This window comes from Lutra lutra, chromosome 1 (genome assembly GCF_902655055.1).
Source record: "Lutra lutra chromosome 1, mLutLut1.2, whole genome shotgun sequence".
Classification (NCBI taxonomy): Eukaryota; Metazoa; Chordata; class Mammalia; order Carnivora; family Mustelidae; genus Lutra; species Lutra lutra.
Genome location: NC_062278.1, coordinates 6,144,361 through 6,162,894, shown reverse-complemented (window position 1 = coordinate 6,162,894; position 18,534 = coordinate 6,144,361). Strand labels below are relative to the sequence as shown.

The following is an 18,534-nucleotide window of genomic DNA, read 5'->3' as shown; positions in this document are numbered from 1 at the left end:
CCCGTTGTGGGAAAGCCCTCACTTTTGTCCTGTCTCTGCTAAGGGGCTGGCGTCTGGCTTCAGGGCCCTAACTCTTGCCTGCCGAGGGTTCTTAGCTGTGCATGGTACGCGTTCAAGGCAACGTCCTCCAGGGCCCACGCTCGACCCTCTCGAAATCCTGACACAGCATCTCCCCCACCCTTAGAGCCCATCCACACAGACGGCTCAGGCACTGGGGGGACAGGTGCACGTGCTGTCCCCCTCTGTGAAGATCCAGAGGCAGAACAGACAGCTAGGGGCTGAGCAGGTAGGAGCAGCTTTTGGAAAAGGAAGCAGGTGGCCAAGTTTTTAAAAAAAGAAAAAGCAGGGGTAAGACTGGGAACGATCGATTAATCTGGACCAAGGAGGAGCCCAAAGGGGGGTCAGATATTTGGAGTTTATCTGACAGACAGCAGGAATGGTGGGGCACCCAGTTCCCCACGGAGGGTCCTCTGGCGGTAGGGTGAGAGGGCGGGGAGGGGTGGACACGGGGGAGGTGGGGGCCAAGCCTGGCACTGGAACAGGCTTGTTCCAGTTGAGAAGAGGTGAGCAGGCCCCTGGCAGCGGCCGGACCTTGCGCGCCGGGACGCCGGGTCGGGCACCCACAGTCCGGCGTTCCAGGAGCGCCGGAGGCCAGACGACCAGAAATGGGAAGGAGGATGGCTCCACCTCCTTATTCAGCAGGACTGAAAGAAGGTTCTAGAACATGCGGGAAAGCAGGCATGGTTGTCGATGGAAATAGAGCGTCCTAGGGAGACAAACAGAATGAAAGTCTAATCTAAAACCTAAGCAGATCGTGAGTCAAAAACAGAAATGCTTTTGTGGTTACAACAACTAAACATGTTAAAAAAAAAAAAATGGGCTTCATTATCTTGAAAGTCCAAAGATTTCTGTGAACTTGCAGTAATAATCGTGTGGCTTTTTATCCCTTCCTCAAGACACCTTTAAAGTTCACTGCAGCGATGAGGATTCACCGTAAATCATTCTGTTTCCTTTGAAATAAATACACTCTGGGCTATTCTGGTATGGGGTCATGTTTAATTTAATCATGGTTTCACAGTGTGTAGACATGAATACACGATCCATCTCACATTTAATATTACGAGATTGAGCAGATGGCCAAGTTACTAATATGTGATTTAAATCCACACTGGCCTTCTGAGAACCTGAGGTGGAATTTCTGAGCAATCGCCAGCAATGCCCACGGTCTGGCAGCCACAGGGCAACCCAAAACACGGGTTGTTTTGTGATAAACATCAAAGGCCCACATTTGACCCAGTGGAGACCCCTGGGGTTCAAAGCGCTCGCAGAGCAACGCAGAGCCACGTGGGTTCCAGAGGCCAGCCACAGGGCCTTGGGGGTGCCATGGACCCCACAGCAGGCCTGCAGCTCATGGACACGACAGGCTGGGGTGTCCTGTCATTCTGGGGCTATCTCTTGAAGTTGGAGGCATCCTGGGACTGGAGAGAGAGCCCACGCCTCTCCTGGGACAAGCCCAGAAAGCAGCGGAGACTGAGGGCCGGCTGGCATCGAGCGTTTGCTCTCGGGCCTATGGGCCAGGCCTAGCAGGTCATGCTGTCTGGACTCTGACTCTGTGCCCTGGGATGGCCACCCTGGCACTTCAGCAGCTCCTGGCCGGGCCTCCCCAGGCTCAGCCAGAGGAGCTGACATTCCCAGAAGATGCTTCCAAGTACCATTTTGTGTCTAGAGCACAGTTCTGCCACCAGTTCTTGGGTTTCTGGTGTGTTACCCCACACTAAGTGCCTGCTGAGATCCTCTGCCTGGCAGCTCTCTGTGCAGTGGTCCACACGCCCTGCGATTTCCTTGCCAGTGTGACTTCCCTCAGGGACTCAGCTCTGCTCTCCTAGCCTCCTGCCCGCAGCACTCCGACGGGCACAACAGGAAATAGGTTCTGGGCAGAGACTTGAACTCGGCTAAGGGGACAAAGCGTGAGGGGAGGCGGGTCTGTAGCCAAGTCCATACTATCCCCAGAAGCCTGACCTGGGACAGACCCCAGCGCAGCAGCTCCACCCGACGTCATTCTGCTCTGTGCCCAGGGCCACCAGCTGGGGTTTGAGATGAGGTTCAGACCCAGTCCTGTCCCTGGGAGGCTGAGCCATCTTTGGTCATTGGGTTTTTGGTCTTCTGGATGGTTCCAGCCATGAGGCCCTGGAACCCTTCATCCCCAGCCTCGGGCAGGCAGTTTGCAGGAACGCTGAGCCTGTTGCAACAGAGCTGGGCTTGGAAATCTACCCCTCATGGGGGTCTGACCCTGTGGGACTCAAGCCCCTTAGTGCCATCATTTGTAAAACAGGCTCTCCCTCGGCCTGTTTCAAGGACGGTGTTAGATGCCAACCATAAACCCGTCTAGACGTCAAGTGCGGCACAGTCCCCTTCTCTGTGGTCAATCACAGTAGCTCCTTTCCAGGATGCAGTCTGGGTCAAAGGGGACTAAGAGCATCTCCCAATGGCATTGGGGCTGGAGAAGGGACAGCAAGGGCTACTTCACACTTCTGTCCTTCTCCTGAATAAGTGAACCTGACATTCACATGGGTAAGTACGTTGTCCCAGCTTCCGCGGACACCAACCTTCCCCTTCCGCGCACCCCCCCCCCCAGATCTGCCATAGTGAAACCAGACAACACAGGTACATCTGCAGGCAGCTCGGGCTCACCTTTGTGAGATGCGCTAACAACAATCAAAATGATTTGATCTTCATCGCCTCCTTTCCTTGCCCCAAATACTAATGCAGAGTGACACTGCCTGGGATTCCAGTAGACAAAAAGAACTTGCCGAGAACAGGAAGACGAGGCTTCTGGGTGTGGCCGTGACGGAGTTTGTTCCAGCAGCACCAGAGAGCTAAGCAGAACACCAGAAAGGGGTGGCTGCTCTTCACCAAGAATGTCTGGGGTGGCCGTGTTTAATGTCAGGGGTGGAGCACGGAGGGGACACCGGCCGAGCTAGCCTGAGGTCGGGTAATGAAATCAAGAAGCCACACAGCAGGGGCAGGCAGGCCAACAGTCCCTCGGGTCATGGAGGGCTCCTGTCCAGGCCTCCCTGAGCTCTTCCGGAAAGCCACACACCCGGAGAGCCTCGGGGTGGCACCATGCAGACTGCCTACCCCCACCTCCCCAAACAAGCGGGACTCCAGACAGCCTCGTGCACACCCTCTCTCTCCATCCCCCCTGCACACCCTCTTCCTCTCTGCCCCTCTCCCCAGCCCAAATGAAGATCTCCAGGCTTGAATGCAGTTCACAAACGAGTGTCCGTTGGCATTAGAAAGACATCAGCATTGTAGGTAGCCACTTGTGTTCATTCTGATTGCTTTTCTCCAGAAACCACCACTGTTCAAATTGGTGGCTTATCTGCCTGAATGTAATTACAGATTTTATGCTGCTAAATAATTACGTTGTCACTGTCAATGAATGTCAGTGTGAAGGAACATCCGACACTCTCACCAACCCGCCACACCGGCGAACCCTCTCAGCGTCCCCCTCAGCGACCCCACCACTGGCCTTTATGTTGCCGAGAGCTGTGGTTCTTGAATGCGGCACGGCGCGTCGAGAAGGAACGCAGGACGGTGCCTGCGTCGCTCCCTCCTGGCTGCACCGCGAAGCCGTGCACACGGGGGTGGTACGTGGAAATACCCTCTACTGCCCATCAGAAGCATTTTTGCATATTTATACTTCCAGTCACCCAACCACAGAGCAGATCGGTTCTTCCTTACTAAGCAGATGAAAAACGGAACCCGAGGGAAGAAACATTTATGCACACTTATATTAATTCCTTAATTTTCCTTTTCCTACCTCCAATTCACAGATGAGGAAACTGGGACGCCAGGGACCACCCGGCCTGTAAGGGTTGGCCTGAGAGTGGCTCTTTTCTGAGGTCGTGCTTCCTCTGTGATCAATGTACCCTCCGTGTGAGAGAAGGCTCTGGCTCCAGACTGGATCCCAAAGTCACCACAGGGCTCCACACACACATTCCTGAATGGATGTAGACATTTCTGTAACAAGAACGCTTCAACTTCTCTTCTCAAAGCATGTTTACACACGCTGTGCCGGAGACTTCTGACACTCGAAAGGGGAGTGCAGAGTATCCTCACGCCACCTCCAAATCCTGTCGAGAACAGGAAGCAAACTGAATCTAGAAGATACGAGGATGTTATTACCATCTGTAATATACAGGTGGGTGGGGGATGGGCTCGATGGGGGATGGGCACTCGGGAGGGCACTTGTGATGAGCACTGAGTGCTGCATTTAAATGATGAACCACTGGACTCTACTCTTGAGACCAATACTGAACTGTATGTCAACCAACTAGAATTTCAATAAAATAACAGAAACAAATCTGTAATATACAAAGATTCCATAACTTTTAAGGAGACCAAGCAACATTCCTCAACTTCACCACTGTAAAACTTATCTCCGCTGACAGAGTGTAGCATGTGGTTTCCTGCAGCAGGAAGGGCAGTAGCAGCAGGGCAGCTACTTCGAGCTCACGACTTGGTCACGTTCTAGCAACAGCGGCCTGCCGCAGCCGAGCTGGTCCCGCCGGGACAGTTAACCCTGCACCAGGGCCCGGGAAAGTCTGCACAAAGAGCCTGCCTGGCAGATAGTACTGAGAAGTAATGAAATACACACTTTTATTTCATTTTAAGGAAATAACTAACTTTCTTATCTGATCAGTTTCTACCCACAAAAAACCTGAAGAACCCATAAAATATAAACTTCACATACTAAGAATCACCAACAAGTACATCTCGGTGGCTCAGTCGGTTAAATGTCTGCCTTAGGCTCAGGTCATGATCCAGGGGTCCTGGGATGGAGCCCTGGGGTTGGGATCCCTGCTCCCTGCTCGGTGGGGAGCTTGCTTCTCCCCCTCCCCTATTCCCCCAGCTCATGCTCTATCTCTTATAAATAAAATAATAATCATTAACAAATCAACTTTCAGATATCACACAGAACTACTGCACTAAAGTAACTCTACTTACATTTTACTAAACCTGTTGTTATCTGTAGGTTTTTAAAATTTTAACTAAATTAGTATTAAATACTCAAAACAATACTCCCACCTAGTGGGTAAAGAAAAACTTCTGGCTTATCTTAGTCATCAAGAGTACCACCATAAAAAAGGAACTAAAACTACAATGAATTTAAAATAAGTTTATTCTGTTTGTACATCCGCAAAATACCCCCTTGGGGGAAAAAAAAATAATAACCAACAAACCCATACACCCTGCTCCCCTTGAAGGAATGGATGGTAATACACTTTACAAAACTATCTCCGGAATCATGTATAAATGTTACTCTGAATTTCATTTGTTGTCATCAATTTCTTCAGTATCTCTGTGCTCTGAGGAATATTCTGGAAGAAGAAAAAAAAAGTCATCAATACAGTGCGATGGAGAACCCAGTTAGAAACAACAGGCACACTCCAGCCCTACACTCTGAGAATGGAAACAGGAAGGCTCACAAAGAAATGGACCCTGCCCTGAATCTCCACTTTCAGGAGGTAACACATCCGAGCGTCTCAGAGCTTCAGGAATTTGAAGTATTTAAGTAGCTGAAACACCTAAGCCCAAAACTTTATGGTGACGCCTTACGGCCTCCACAGGCTGTCCGAGACCTCCAGGCCGGCCTCTCCCCGACAGGAGCTCTCGCAGCCCCCCTGCACCCACCTCCACGTGCCCTCGGCTCTGAGCCTGCCCTTGTCCGCACTCCCTCCTTCCATCTCGAATCCAGCTGCAGTGCCAGCCTCTCCTCAGATGGCCCTCACCCCGCTGTGGCAGGCCCGCGATGGGGTGCTCTCCTCCGTCCAGCTGGCATGACGGTGGCCTGCGCCACCTCCGGGCTGTGGCACTCACGTGGCTCTGGAGGCGCTCAGGAGAATTCCACTCATTGACCCCACGCCCCCCTCAGACCAACTGAGACTACGAGCGAACTTAGGATGACCACGTCTGCTCATGTTTGAGAGACAAGCGCCCTCCTCAAACAGCCACTGCACCCTCCGCCATCATTACATTTACAGGAAGAAATGAACAGGTTAAGAGACGTTATCTCATTTTCCCCTTCAAAGAATACTCCTGAAAGCTGCAGGCAGACTTAGACTCCACGCGACGACGTCCAGTTTCCAGAACGTGTGCGGAGCGCCGTGCCACACCAGAACAAGACCGCCGCGGGAAGGGCCCTCAGTTAACCACACAAGCAAACACAACGGTTAGTTATGTCCTCTGAAAGCACCGCTACCTATAAAACTCAGCTGGTCAAAAAGCTTATCCATGACTCCAGCTGATATGAAATCATGCTTGAATTATACGAACTTAGTCATAAGTTTTACTAATTCAACAAATGGCTGGGAAAGCATTCTCCTATATGCCAGGTACCTGATGACCAGGGGACACCAAAATGGAAAAATGCGGTCCATTCCCACGGAGCTGACCATCTAGCACGCAAACTAATTTAATAGACAAGTGCAATGAGCTAACTCTAAAAGAACTTGCCAGAAAAGATTTCCTAACACCAATGGTCATTCTACAATAAAACAGACTCCCACTGTGGAACGCTATTGTTGTCTCTTCCCTGTACGAGAGAAGATCTTACCCAGGGCACATACACTTTCAGTCAATGTCCTAGGGAAAGGACAGGACCTCCTAAACTACCTGAAACCACAGGCAAAACTTTTGGTGTACATGTTCCGATATGAGTTTTTCTAGGGAAAGAGCCCAGGGACATACATACAAAGAGCAGATTTACCTTGCCTTCACATAGCCAGGCCATGCAAAATTAAGTGAATACACGTTGATAATTTAATCCATGCTGTGCTCAAAAATGCCTTCTTAAATATTACAACCTTCCAAGTGAATTAGTTACAGAAACTTCCTGAACAGTCAAACCATCCCTCTACATAGCCATCTGGGATTTGTATCAATGCACTACACTGGTCTACCATGAAAAAGCTCAAACAAAACATATCTCCAGTTACAGAAGTACATCTAAAAGAAAGGGCAGCAATCCAATTCAAAGTGCCAGATCAGAAAGCTTTACTTGGAGGAAAAAAGATCTCTAAGCATTCCTTAAGTTTTAAATCAGCACCATAAATTCAGCATTGTTATTAAGTTTGTTGTAACTCAGGTATTAAGTCGGTGAGCTAAAACCTTACCTTAACCAAACCTTTCAAACTTCTGGAAGAAAGGATAGGCCTAAAAGCTTCAACTGTGATTAGGTCTAACTTCATCACATCAGTGTAACACAAATACAGAACTGCAGGAATCCTCCACACTTGACAGTAACTCAGAACTGTGAATAACAAACACAAGGAGAAAAACCACTTAAGTCTTCTACTGTATGATTTTTAAACTAAACACCTCTAAATAAAAAAGGCTACTTCTGGATGCCTGGGTGGCTAAGTTGGTTAAGCGACTGCCTTCAGCTCAGGTCATGATCCTGGAGTCCCAGGATCGAGTCCCACATCAGGTTCCCTGCTCAGCGGGGAGTCTGCTTCTCCCTCTGACCCTCTCCCCTCTCATGCCCTCTCTCTCAAATAAATAAATAAAATCTTTAAAAAAAAAAAAGAAAGAAAGAAAAGGGTACTTTTAAAAGTAGTTCTCTGTTGCTTTCCTTAAAGTGTTTACTGTCATACCAAACCACTTATAATGTATATTTTCTTTCAAAGCCAATTTATTTTCACTAATTAATTTCTTGCTTTTGTAAATATTGCTTATTTTACATTTCCTGAATATACTGAGACACATCACAGGTAACTACAAGGTTAAAATTTTGCTGAATATAATAAAATAGATTAGCCACTTACTCCAGTAAACTTCACATTTAAGGGGAAAGAAACCTACTTATATTAGCTACTAAAAAGTAAGTGACAATCTCACATTTGATGTGATGTTAGGGTATAATCAGTAAAAGGAATAAAAAATAAAATATTCAAGAAACTCCAGATTCAGAACTAGAGCAACTCTGCAAGGCTGCAGAGTTAAGAACTCAGTTAAGAATTCTGAGCTGCTCTCACATCGTAACTGCATGTGTGGACAATGTTAAAACTCAAACCAAACACAACATACTAGCAACAAGAGATATTAAAGCAATACATTGGTATCAATCATCATTAGCAAACTACTTTTAAAAAGTCCCCTAATAATTATAGTAGTAACCAATAACCAATAAAGCACTAACAAGATATACTGTAAATGTCACAAATTTTAACAGCACCTGCTGCAGGAAGGTCATGTACGATATTTGGTTGTTCCAGCAGTGAACAGCATGGAGGCTCTTTGAAATTCTGTGTTTTTAGGGCTTTTAGGAAAGGAGAATGAAGGCTGCTAGTAGATTCTGAAGTTTTATAGTCAGTAACATGCCGACATGTGAGAATCGTCACTTGCATATTCTTCCTTGCACAAGAGCCAAAGACCTAAGGCAAAATTGGCCTCAAATTAAAATACAAACATAATTTTGTTACAGAACAGAAACATTCCTCTAGCTGTTTATCTAACACCATTCACAGTAATATTCCCCTTGAGAGGTGGACGTGTCCAATGGAAAAGAGAACACATCTGCTGTCCCCGTACCCAGGTTTGATGTTCTGTCACTTTCTCGTTTGCTGACCTTTTCTAAGTCACTTTCCTCAGCTGTGAGCAGAGGACAGTACTGCCCGCCTGAGGAGGCTGCAGTACACAGTCAGTGAAGTCAGGAAGAAACATGGCCAGAGCAGCTAAGCAAACACCAGGACAGGCTTCCAGGGTAAAGGAGCCGCTTGACTATGAGATCTATTCCAGCACAGATATTTCTAAGAACAGCATGTTACTTGCAAGCGACATTCAGACTAACAGTGTATCAGCAAAAGGAAGTGATCCCCTTTCTCTAATCCATGTATTCCTGCGTTCAATAACACTTTAATAAAGATGTTTCTAAGCTGCAACCGTGCACTCACAATAGTGCTGTATCACTGCAATATTCCGTAAATGCATTTTTAAGTTATTTTGCTTATAGGCAAGTTTTAATCACTCTAGACCTTCATTTTCTCCTAAGCATGTATTTTGTGAAGTTCCAAGAACCCTTTCCAGCTTTTAAAATCTATGGTCTTGTAAACAAAAAAAAAAGCAGTTTTTTTGGGGGGGGGTTTTTGGTTTTTGTTTTTTAACAACAAAAAGTAAACTTTAGACCACCCTACCTTGTTGGGAAGTATTTAAAAAAAAAAAAAAAAAAAGGCTATTTCTTTTTTTTTTTCTTTTTAAAGATTATTTATTTATTTGACAGACAGAGATCACAAGTAGGCAGAGAGGCAGGCAGAGAGAGAGGGGAAGCAGGCTCCCTGCTGAGCAGAGAGCCCGATGCAGGGCTTGATCCCAGGACCCTGAGATCCCAACCGGAGCCGAAGGCAAGGGCTTAACCCACTGAGCCACCCAGGTGCCCCGAAAATGGCTATTTCTAATAATAACAACAGAACTACAGATTTTACACATCAATAATGATTTCTAAGACTAACTTCATCATCTCACAGCTTAGTAAATAAACACAAAATAGCTAACATCAGCAGGTACATCCCATTTAAGAAACACCACATTACTCACAAGTCCTAATTTATTAACCTTCCTACAACACTCATATTCTGAATTCACACTTGACCACTCTGTTAGACTGTGTGTGTTTATCAGGATTTTGTGGCTGACATGAGCCAAACGGTAGGAGGACGCAGAGTGTCCCTAAGGAAAAAAAAAAATTAATGAAAAAATTTGAACTTTTGGAAAAGAAAAGTTGCCCCATAGTACAAAAATAATAAAACATTCTTGACATAACAATCATGCTACTTAAATTGCAGAAACACAAATTGGGGTGCCTGGGTGGCTCGGCCAGTTAAGCATCTGCCTTTGGTTAAGGTCATGATCCCAGGATCAGATCAATGGGACTGAGTCCTACATCCGGCTCCCTGCTCAGCGGCGAGTCTGCTTCTCCCTCTCCCTGCAGCTCCCCCTGCTTGTGTGCACATGCTTGCTCGCTCGCTCTCTCTCATAAATAAATAAATATTTATTTATTTATTTAAAGAGCGAGATAGCTGGGCACCTGGTTGGCTTTCTTTCAAACGTAACAATAAAAGGGGAACCCTCTTACACTGTTGGTGGGAATGCACGTTGGTGCAGCCACTTTGGAAAACAGTGTGGAGATTCCTCAAGAAATTAAAAGTAGAGCTTCCCTATGACCCTGCAATTGCACTACTGGGTATTTACCCCAAAGATACAGATGTAGTGAAAAGAAGGGCCATCTGTACCCCAATGTTCATAGCAGCAATGGCCACGGTCGCCAAACGGTGGAAAGAGCCAAGATGCCCTTCAACGGACGAATGGATAAGGAAGATGTGGTCCATATACACTATGGAGTATGATGCCTCCATCAGAAAGGATGAATACCCAACTTTTGTAGCAACAATGGACAGGACTGGAAGAGATGATGCTGAGTGAAATGAGTCAAGCAGAGAGAGTCAATTATCATATGGTTTCACTTATTTGTGGAGCATAACAAATAGCATGGAGGACAAGGGGAGTTAGAGAGAAGGGAGTTGAGGGAAACTGGAAGGGGAGGTGAACCATGAGAGACTATGGACTCTGAAAAACAATCTGAGGGTTTTGAAGAGGCAGGGGGTGGGAGGTTGGGGGAACCAGGTGGTGGGTATTGGAGAGGGCACGGATTGCATGGAGCACTGGGTGTGGTGCAAAAATAATGAATACTGGGACGCCTGGGTGGCTCAGTTGGTTGGACGACTGCCTTCGGCTCAGGTCATGATCCCAGAGTCCCGGGATCGAGTCCCGCATCGGGCTCCCAGCTCCATGGGAAGTCTGCTTCTCCCTCTGACCTTCTCCTCGCTCATGCTCTCACTCACTGTCTCTCTCTCTCAAAAAAATAAATAACATTAAAAAATAATAATAATAATAATGAATACTGTTATGCTGAAAAAATAAAAAATTGAAAAAACAACAACAACAACAACGTAACAATATAGCAGATGAAAAGGATCCAACTGTTTTATGCTTCTTTGGCCTATAATCTTCAGCACATTTGTTAAATGAGTTATTTTATTCTTTATATTCCATAACAAACTGCTATGATACTTGATTTCCTATGATAATTTTAAGAAAAAAAACAAGTACTTCCCTGCTTTGCATGTGACCGTGTAGGCTCAAGCATTAAGACACGGAGCCCTTAAAAAAGGGAGCTCACCAGTCTTCGTTTCTCTTACCTTTTCCAGCCACTGATACTGCTGATCTTCAGCTACGTAGCAGCTGCACTGACAGAGGACGACCTGGAAAATCACATCCAATTGTTTCGTCAGGTCAAATGAATTTGACACACTCTGAACTACCACATATACACATCATTTGAATCCTAATATAACCTTTAGGTAATACTTGCTTTCTTAATTTGCTATTGGTTTATTTATTCGAATCAAACCACTACTGGCAGTTAACATGAGAATAAAGTACACATGAACGGAGTGACTACAAGAGTTTGCATAGGAGACACTGAAGACACTACCAATAAATGCTACCAGAATCTTCTTTATGACACGAGAATGATACCAGTCCTGCTGCCCTTCTGGGGGTCATACACTGGGAAGGCCAAACGCAAAATAAATGTAAACGCTATTAACATAAGCATTATACAAACTCTAGGTGCTATCAGAGTGAATGGCAGCCAGACAACACCTCAACCCAAATGGCATTGTGAAACAGTACTGATGCCTCTGAAGACATGGTCTTATTTTAGAAACCAAGTTCTAACCCATGTACTCAAAGCAAAATAATTTGTAATGCCACGATGCCATAAAAGGTTGGGTTCCTGATTATTAATGCTCATGGAATGATATTATCCACAGAACTCAACTTCTTCTACTAAAACATTGCCAGAAATGCTAACACTTAATTACCCAAAGGAAGCAAAGAACGGAAAAAAGGTACAGTGGGATGGGGGACAAGAAAAAGACTGGACATATAATAAACTACACATGTCAGTTGTGCATAATCAAGAAATATCTAACTAATAAGTGTACAACTAGAAAAGGTGACAGAAATTTCTCCTACTGGACCTTCACAATCTGTTCTAAAGTACAATCTTCCCAACTAAAGAGGAGATTAAAAACATGCTTACTTTCATTCTTATTTCCTATAAGTGCTAGATGTGCATAAAAATCCTTATGCAATCTTAAATAACTTTGGATTGCATGTTAAAAAACAAACTAGAAGTATTAAAAGATCAAACTTTACAGTTTTCAAGGCTAACATTTGGTCTTTACCTTTTGAAATAAGCCCCATTACAGTATTAGGGACTCAGCAGCTTCTTTCATTGTTTAAACCCCTGCGCTGGCCCGTGTTCAACAGCTCAGCAGCTGGGGAACGGTGCTGTCAGACAAGCAGGTGGGGAGACACAGCACCTGCCTGGCCACCTCATCTGCCTGACTCTCAAATCGCCCCATATGCTGTGTTCTCTGAATGGACCCAAGATTAGGATTTGAATGCATAGGACACAAGGAAATCACTCGGTGTCAGCTACAGAATGACTTTCAGGGCTTAAAAAATCAGGTTACGCATAAAGCATTCATTTGTTCAATCAACACTACCAGAGTTTCTAACATGTACCAGGCATTTGCTAAATCTTGGGTATCCTGCCACAAAGGAGAACTCCCTGCTTTCACAGAATGAACACATTTTTGCACATTCAGACTTACCAGCTGAAATAATTTTTTGAATGAGAGCAAGGTGTGAATGGCTACTGTCTATGGTTTTTCCTCACAAAGTTATTTCAGAATTTCCTAGGACTTTATCAACACACTGTGTTCACCACACTAATATTTATATAAGTAACAGCACAGCCTACAGGTGCAATTCATCAGCCCAGAAGTAGATATAAAGGAACACGAAATTCAAATGAACACCACACGAATGACGCCTAAACAGCTCCCTCTGAAGCATCCAAGTCCCACGTACCGAGGGACTCGATTTCAGATGATAAAATACACAAAAGGCCTCTGCGGGGGACAGATGTGTCGTGTCCGTTGTTCTACACCATTCATTCCAGAGGTTAGCACGGCCAACTTCTTCCCAGACTCCTGAATTCATTACAAATGACGACAAAAACGCTGGGAAAAACAATTCACATCAGTTAGTGCCATGTCTGCAAGCTGCATTTTCTAGAATCAAAAACGATTTCAAGTTGCTCTAGAATTTGAGAGCTACAAGAGCCATTAAGACCACTAACCTTACACAGCCATTTTACAGAAAAGGAAACTGAGGACTCAAGAAGTTAAACCACGTCAGTACAGATGGTATCAGAGGCAGGAACTCAGAACACAGGTTTACTGCCGGGCTGGACAACACTGTCACAAGGTAAGACTTGCGGGGAAATTGTCGGCCAGGAGAACTTCACATAAACGAGTCAACAGTTATTTACCACTTACTTACTATGTCCTGCAAGCAAGGGCTACCTGACAGGGCAAGGATCGACTTCACTGGAGGTTCCCAAGGCTCACCCTCAGAGCCTGTGCACCAGCCAGAACCACACAGGTCTGCACACCTACATGCATCTGCTGTCCTAGCTGGACTCTGCACTGTTAACCTATCAAATGGAGTCATACATGTACAGATCTTCAAACTTGAGTGCTCAAAAACGTTAGCGACCATCACTGGTATTTTTGGAGTTCTCATCCTGTTCTCAAAGGATCCTGTTACTTCAAAAACATTTAAGAACCTCTGCTCCAACGGGGCCATGTACACATGCCACCTCTGTCCTCTGAGTCTGGCCCAAACAGTACCAGGACTCGGAGGACATGTGAATACCTGGACACACTATAAACTCAGTTCCTGTGATTTACAACTTCCTTAACCAAAGCACACTTCCTTTAAATCTTAATTTTTAAAAGTCTGTCAAAAAGACGGTTATCAACCATACACAAAGATAAACTTGAAATGGACAAAAGACCTCAATGTGAGACAGGAATCCATCAGAATCCTAGAGGAGAACATAGGCAGTAACTTCTTCAATATCATCCGCAGCAACTTCTTTCAAGATATGTCTCCAGGGGCGCCTGGGTGGCTCAGTGGGTTAAAGCCTCTGCCTTCAGCTCAGGTCATGATCTCGAGGTCCTGGGATCGAGCCCCGCATCGGGCTCTCTGCTCGGCGGGGAGCCTGCTTCCTCCTCTCTCTCTCTGCCTGCCTCTCTGCCTACCTGTGATCTCTGTCAAATAAATAAATAAAATCTTTAAAAAAAAAAAAAAAAAGATATGTCTCCAAAGGCAAAGGAAACAAAAGCGAAAATGAACTTTTGGGACTTCATCAAGATCAAAAGCTTCTGCACAGCAAAGGAAACAGTCAACAAAACAAAGAGGCAACCCACGGAATGGGAGAAGATATTTGCAAATGACAGTACAGACAAAAGGTTGATATCCAGGATCTATAAAGAACTCCTCAAACTCAACACACACAAAACAGATAATCATATCAAAAAAATGGGCAGAAGATATGAACAGACACTTCTCCAATGAAGACATACAAATGGCTATCAGACACATGAAAAAATGTTCATCACCACTACCCTTCAGGGAGATTCAAATTAAAACCACACTGAGATACCACCTTACACCAGTCAGAATGGCCAGAATTAGCAAGACAGGAAACAATATGTGTTGGAGGGGATGTGGAGAAAGGGGAACCCTCTTCCACTGTTGGTGGGAATGCAAGCTGGTGCAGCCACTTTGGAAAACAGTGTGGAGATTCCTCAAGAAATTAAAAATACAGCTTCCCTATGACCCTGCCATTGCACTGCTCGGTATTTACTCCAAAGATACAGATGGAGTGAAAAGAGGGGCCATCTGTACCCCAATGTTTATAGCAGCAATGGCCATGGTCACCAAACTGTGGAAAGAACCAAGATGCCCTTCAACGGACGAATGGATAAGGAAGATGTGGTCCATATACACTATGGAGTATGATGCCTCCCTCAGAAAGGATGAATCCCCAACTTTTGTATCAACATGGATGGGACTGGAAGAGATGATGCTAAGTGAAATAAGTCAAGCAGAGAGAGTCAATTATCATATGGTTTCACTGATTTGTGGAGCATAACAAATAGCATGGAGGACAAGGGGAGATGGAGAGAAGGGAGTTGAGGGAAACTGGAAGGGGAGGTGAACCATGAGAGACTATGGAGTCTGAAAAACCACCTGAGGGTTTTGAAGGGGCGGGGGTGGGAGGTTGGGGGAACCAGGTGGTGGGTATTGGAGAGGGCACGGATTGCATGGAGCACTGGGTGTGGTGCAAAAACAATGAATACTGTTACACTGAAAAGAAATTTAAAAAAAAAAAAAAAAAGCTTATCATATGAGCAGGCACAGATTTTACTCAGATACAAAGTTACCCTGCTACGACTTTTTTTTTAAAAAGTAACAGACATTTGAAGTACCAGGGTAAGAAGTAAGTAACACGGATTTTGGTTTTTCTTCTGTTTAAATTTTTTATTTAAATTCAATCAATTAGGGGCACCTGAGTAGCTCAGTGGGTTAAAGCCTCTGTCTTCAGCTCAGGTCATGATCCGAGCATCCTGGGATGGAGCCCCGCATCAGGCTCTCTGCTCAGCAGGGAGCCTACTTCCCCATCTCTCTCTCTGCCTGCCTCTCTGCCTACTTGTGATCTGTCAAAGAAATAAAATCTTTGAAAAAATAAAAATAATAAATTCAATCAATTAACATACAGTGCATTATTAGTTTCAGAGGTAGAGTTCAGTGACTGATCAGTTGCATACAACACCCAGGACTCAGTACATCACACGCCCTCCTTAATGCCCATCACCCAGTTACCCCATCCCCCACCCACCTCCCACGGATTTTGTTTTTTCAACAAAACGACCATTCTAACACATTTCTACTCACCTACTGCATTATTTCCTATAGCAATTATGAATTTGGAGCAAGGATATTTTTCCAGAAGAGAAACTTCCAAAGATGTTTTTGTTTGTCTTCGAAAGAGCCGCACCTCCCTAACACAAGAAACAAAAGACAAAACTAAAGCAACTTAAACATAATTAGTACCATATTATGAGGAAAAGCATACTAGGGCATGATTCTGTAATCAGCAATATACAGGCTTTAATTTCATAAAGAATGTAATTATCATCTAAGGTAAACAACAGATTCAGGCAACAATAACTAACAGATAAAACCATCTGATGCAGGGGTGCCCGGGTGGCTCGGTGGTTAAAGCCTCTTCCTTCCGCTCAGGTCACGATCGATCCTGGGTCCTGGGATCGAGCCCCGCATTGGGCTCTCTGCTCAGCGGGGAGCCTGCCTCCCCCTCTCCCTCTGCCTGCCTCTCTCTGCCTACTTGTGATCTCTGTCAAATAAATAAATAAAATCTTTAAAAAAAAAAAAACAACAACCTGATGCAAAATTCATGGAGAGCTCCAAAACAGAGATCAGGCCGTCCACCTGCCCCAGTGATCAACCTCAGCATCCCCCAACGTGGCACAAAGGGGTACAGTGTGCAACAAGAAATGGGAAGCACCACCCTCCTGCCAGCGGAATACTGAGCTTGCACCACGCCTCCAAGAGGAACATCCATCCACAGAGAATGCAGTGAGAGAACGAACAGGATAAATCAGACAAATTCAGGGTGTGGGACACCCTACCCAACAACTAATCTCGGCAGGGGTGAGAAGGGGGGGCTGCTCTAAATGACAGCTCCAGAGAGACAGAACGTCGAAAAGTAACGTGTGGACCTCGTCCGGATCCTGACTTACACGAATTCACTGTAACACCTGGCGTCTGACACTCCTGCGCGGGTCTGGTCCTGCGCGGGTACTACAGGGTATCAGAACCACTAACTTCGTTAGGAGCTGTTAGAGCACACTCGAGAAAACGCCTCCGTCGTTTGAGACGCATTCCGAAAAGCGGGGACGTGCAAGGCCGCGGTCACTGGGACTCCGAGGTGGGGGGATAAAATACATGCGGCGACGCCATCACAACTGTTGAATCTACGTGAATGGGTTGGGGCGAAGGCTCATTTTGTATTTTCTCCGATCCTTTTAAAGAGGCGGGTTTTCCACCTGCTACGGACACCGAGGCTAACGAAGAGCGGAGCGGAGGATAAAAAGGCTTTAAGAGAGCTGCCTTATGTCCACGGACCACGGACCACCAACGAGGGCCTCCCGGGAACCTGCTACGAGCGCGCAGGGCTGCCCCCGAGTCCCCGCAAAGGAAGCCCCGGCGGCACGCACGCCACGGAGGCCGCCGCAGGCCAGCGCCACCCCGCGCCCGACCGCCGGGCCTCACCTCTTCCGCGCCAGCTGCCGCCGGACCTCCCTGTCCTCGGCCGTCTCCCTCTTCCCCTCCTCCTCCTCCTCCTCCTCGTCCTCCGTCCCAGCGCGGCACGGCGCCCTCACCACCTCGCCGAAGAACGTAGCCGCCATGGTACCCGCGCCTGCGTCCGGGCCGGTCCGCGGGGCCCCAGCACGGCGCATGCGCCCCCGCCCTCAGCCGCGCACCGCCGCGCCCCGTGCTCCGCCCCCGCGCCCCTGAGCTACGCCCTCACGCCACGCCCCCGCGCACGCGCGCGGGCCCCCGCGGCCGCGCCAGTCTCGAGCGTCTTATTCTGGAGCCCGAGCGCGCGGCGACAACGAGAGGTCGGAAGACTCCGGGCTAGAGAGGCCAGCGCGGGGCGGGCGGGGGGCGTCCTGTCCCGGCAGGTGACGCACGGGAGAGAGGAGCCGGGTTCCGCCGGCGGCGGCCGGAAGAAACCAGCCCCGCTCCCTCGCCTTCCTTCCCGCGGCGTCCGTTCCCCTTCGCCGGGGAGGGGGTGGCGCTGCGGACCGAGAGCGGGAAGAAATACAGCGCTCCTTGGGGGGGTCAAACGCGGCCTTTACTCTGCGGTAAGAGTTCACAGGTCCGGGGCTGACGGTCCAGCCTCTCGGTTTATGGGAATGCGAGCATAGTTCGCTTCTCTTCGGAACGTGGCCGCGTCCCGTCCCGACTGCACTTTCGCCGTCGGTGGCCTCCCGTGACGGAGCGAGGTGTGCGGTGGGTGCCGACTCGGCTCTCTCCGCTGGAGCGCGCGGGACGAGTGGGTTCGCGGAGGCGGAGGCCGAGGGGCCGCCGCGCCGGGTCAGATGTGGCGCGGTGTCGGGTGCTGCCGTGATACCCAGATCCGTGTTACGTTACTCGAGCTGGAGATCCGTGACCTGCGCGCAATTTGGAACGCCGCCGGCAAAGGCCCGCAGCTGCTGCCTTGGGGTCAGGCAGAACCTCCTGTTTTCCAATCTCAGCCGCCACGAATACCTGGTCTTGAGACGTGGAGTAATAGTATCAACAGAGGCATGTACATTAAATCCGTTTTAGCAAACGGAACCAAAACCGAAGTCTGAGTTTTGAAGCAAAATTGGAACATTTAAGGATAACAGTGTGACCAGATTGCTGTCCATTGAGTGCTAGGGGACCTTTGCGTGTGGTTAGCAAGGTTACCAAGGTGGGGTG

At 47.3% G+C, this 18,534-nt stretch overlaps 1 protein-coding gene across 1 annotated transcript; it reads right to left on the bottom strand.

The window, feature by feature from the left end:
• Positions 1–5,167: 5,167 nt before the first annotated feature.
• PSMG1 (proteasome assembly chaperone 1) lies at positions 5,168–17,521 on the bottom strand. The gene is made up of 7 exons (XM_047719892.1): positions 17,338–17,521; positions 15,940–16,046; positions 13,003–13,154; positions 11,259–11,321; positions 8,240–8,438; positions 7,179–7,315; positions 5,168–5,384 (listed from the first exon to the last, which is right to left on the bottom strand). The coding sequence occupies exons 1-7, from the start codon at positions 17,472–17,474 to the stop codon at positions 5,310–5,312; spliced, it is 870 nt and encodes a 289-aa protein (XP_047575848.1). The 5' UTR covers positions 17,475–17,521; the 3' UTR covers positions 5,168–5,309.
• Between the last annotated feature and the right edge of the window lie 1,013 nt (positions 17,522–18,534).

Excerpts from the sequence above, each read along its gene's own strand:
- PSMG1 (XM_047719892.1), bottom strand. The coding sequence starts at position 17,474 with ATGGCGGCTACGTTCTTCGGCGAGGTGGTGAGGGCGCCGTGCCGCGCT. Across the intron at positions 7,316-8,239 it reads ACATGACCTTCCTGCAGCAG|TTCTGAGTTACTGTCAAGTG; the intron begins GTGCTGTTAAAA and ends TGTTATTCACAG. Across the intron at positions 5,385-7,178 it reads GTTTGAAAGGTTTGGTTAAG|AATATTCCTCAGAGCACAGA; the intron begins GTAAGGTTTTAG and ends TTCTTCTTCCAG.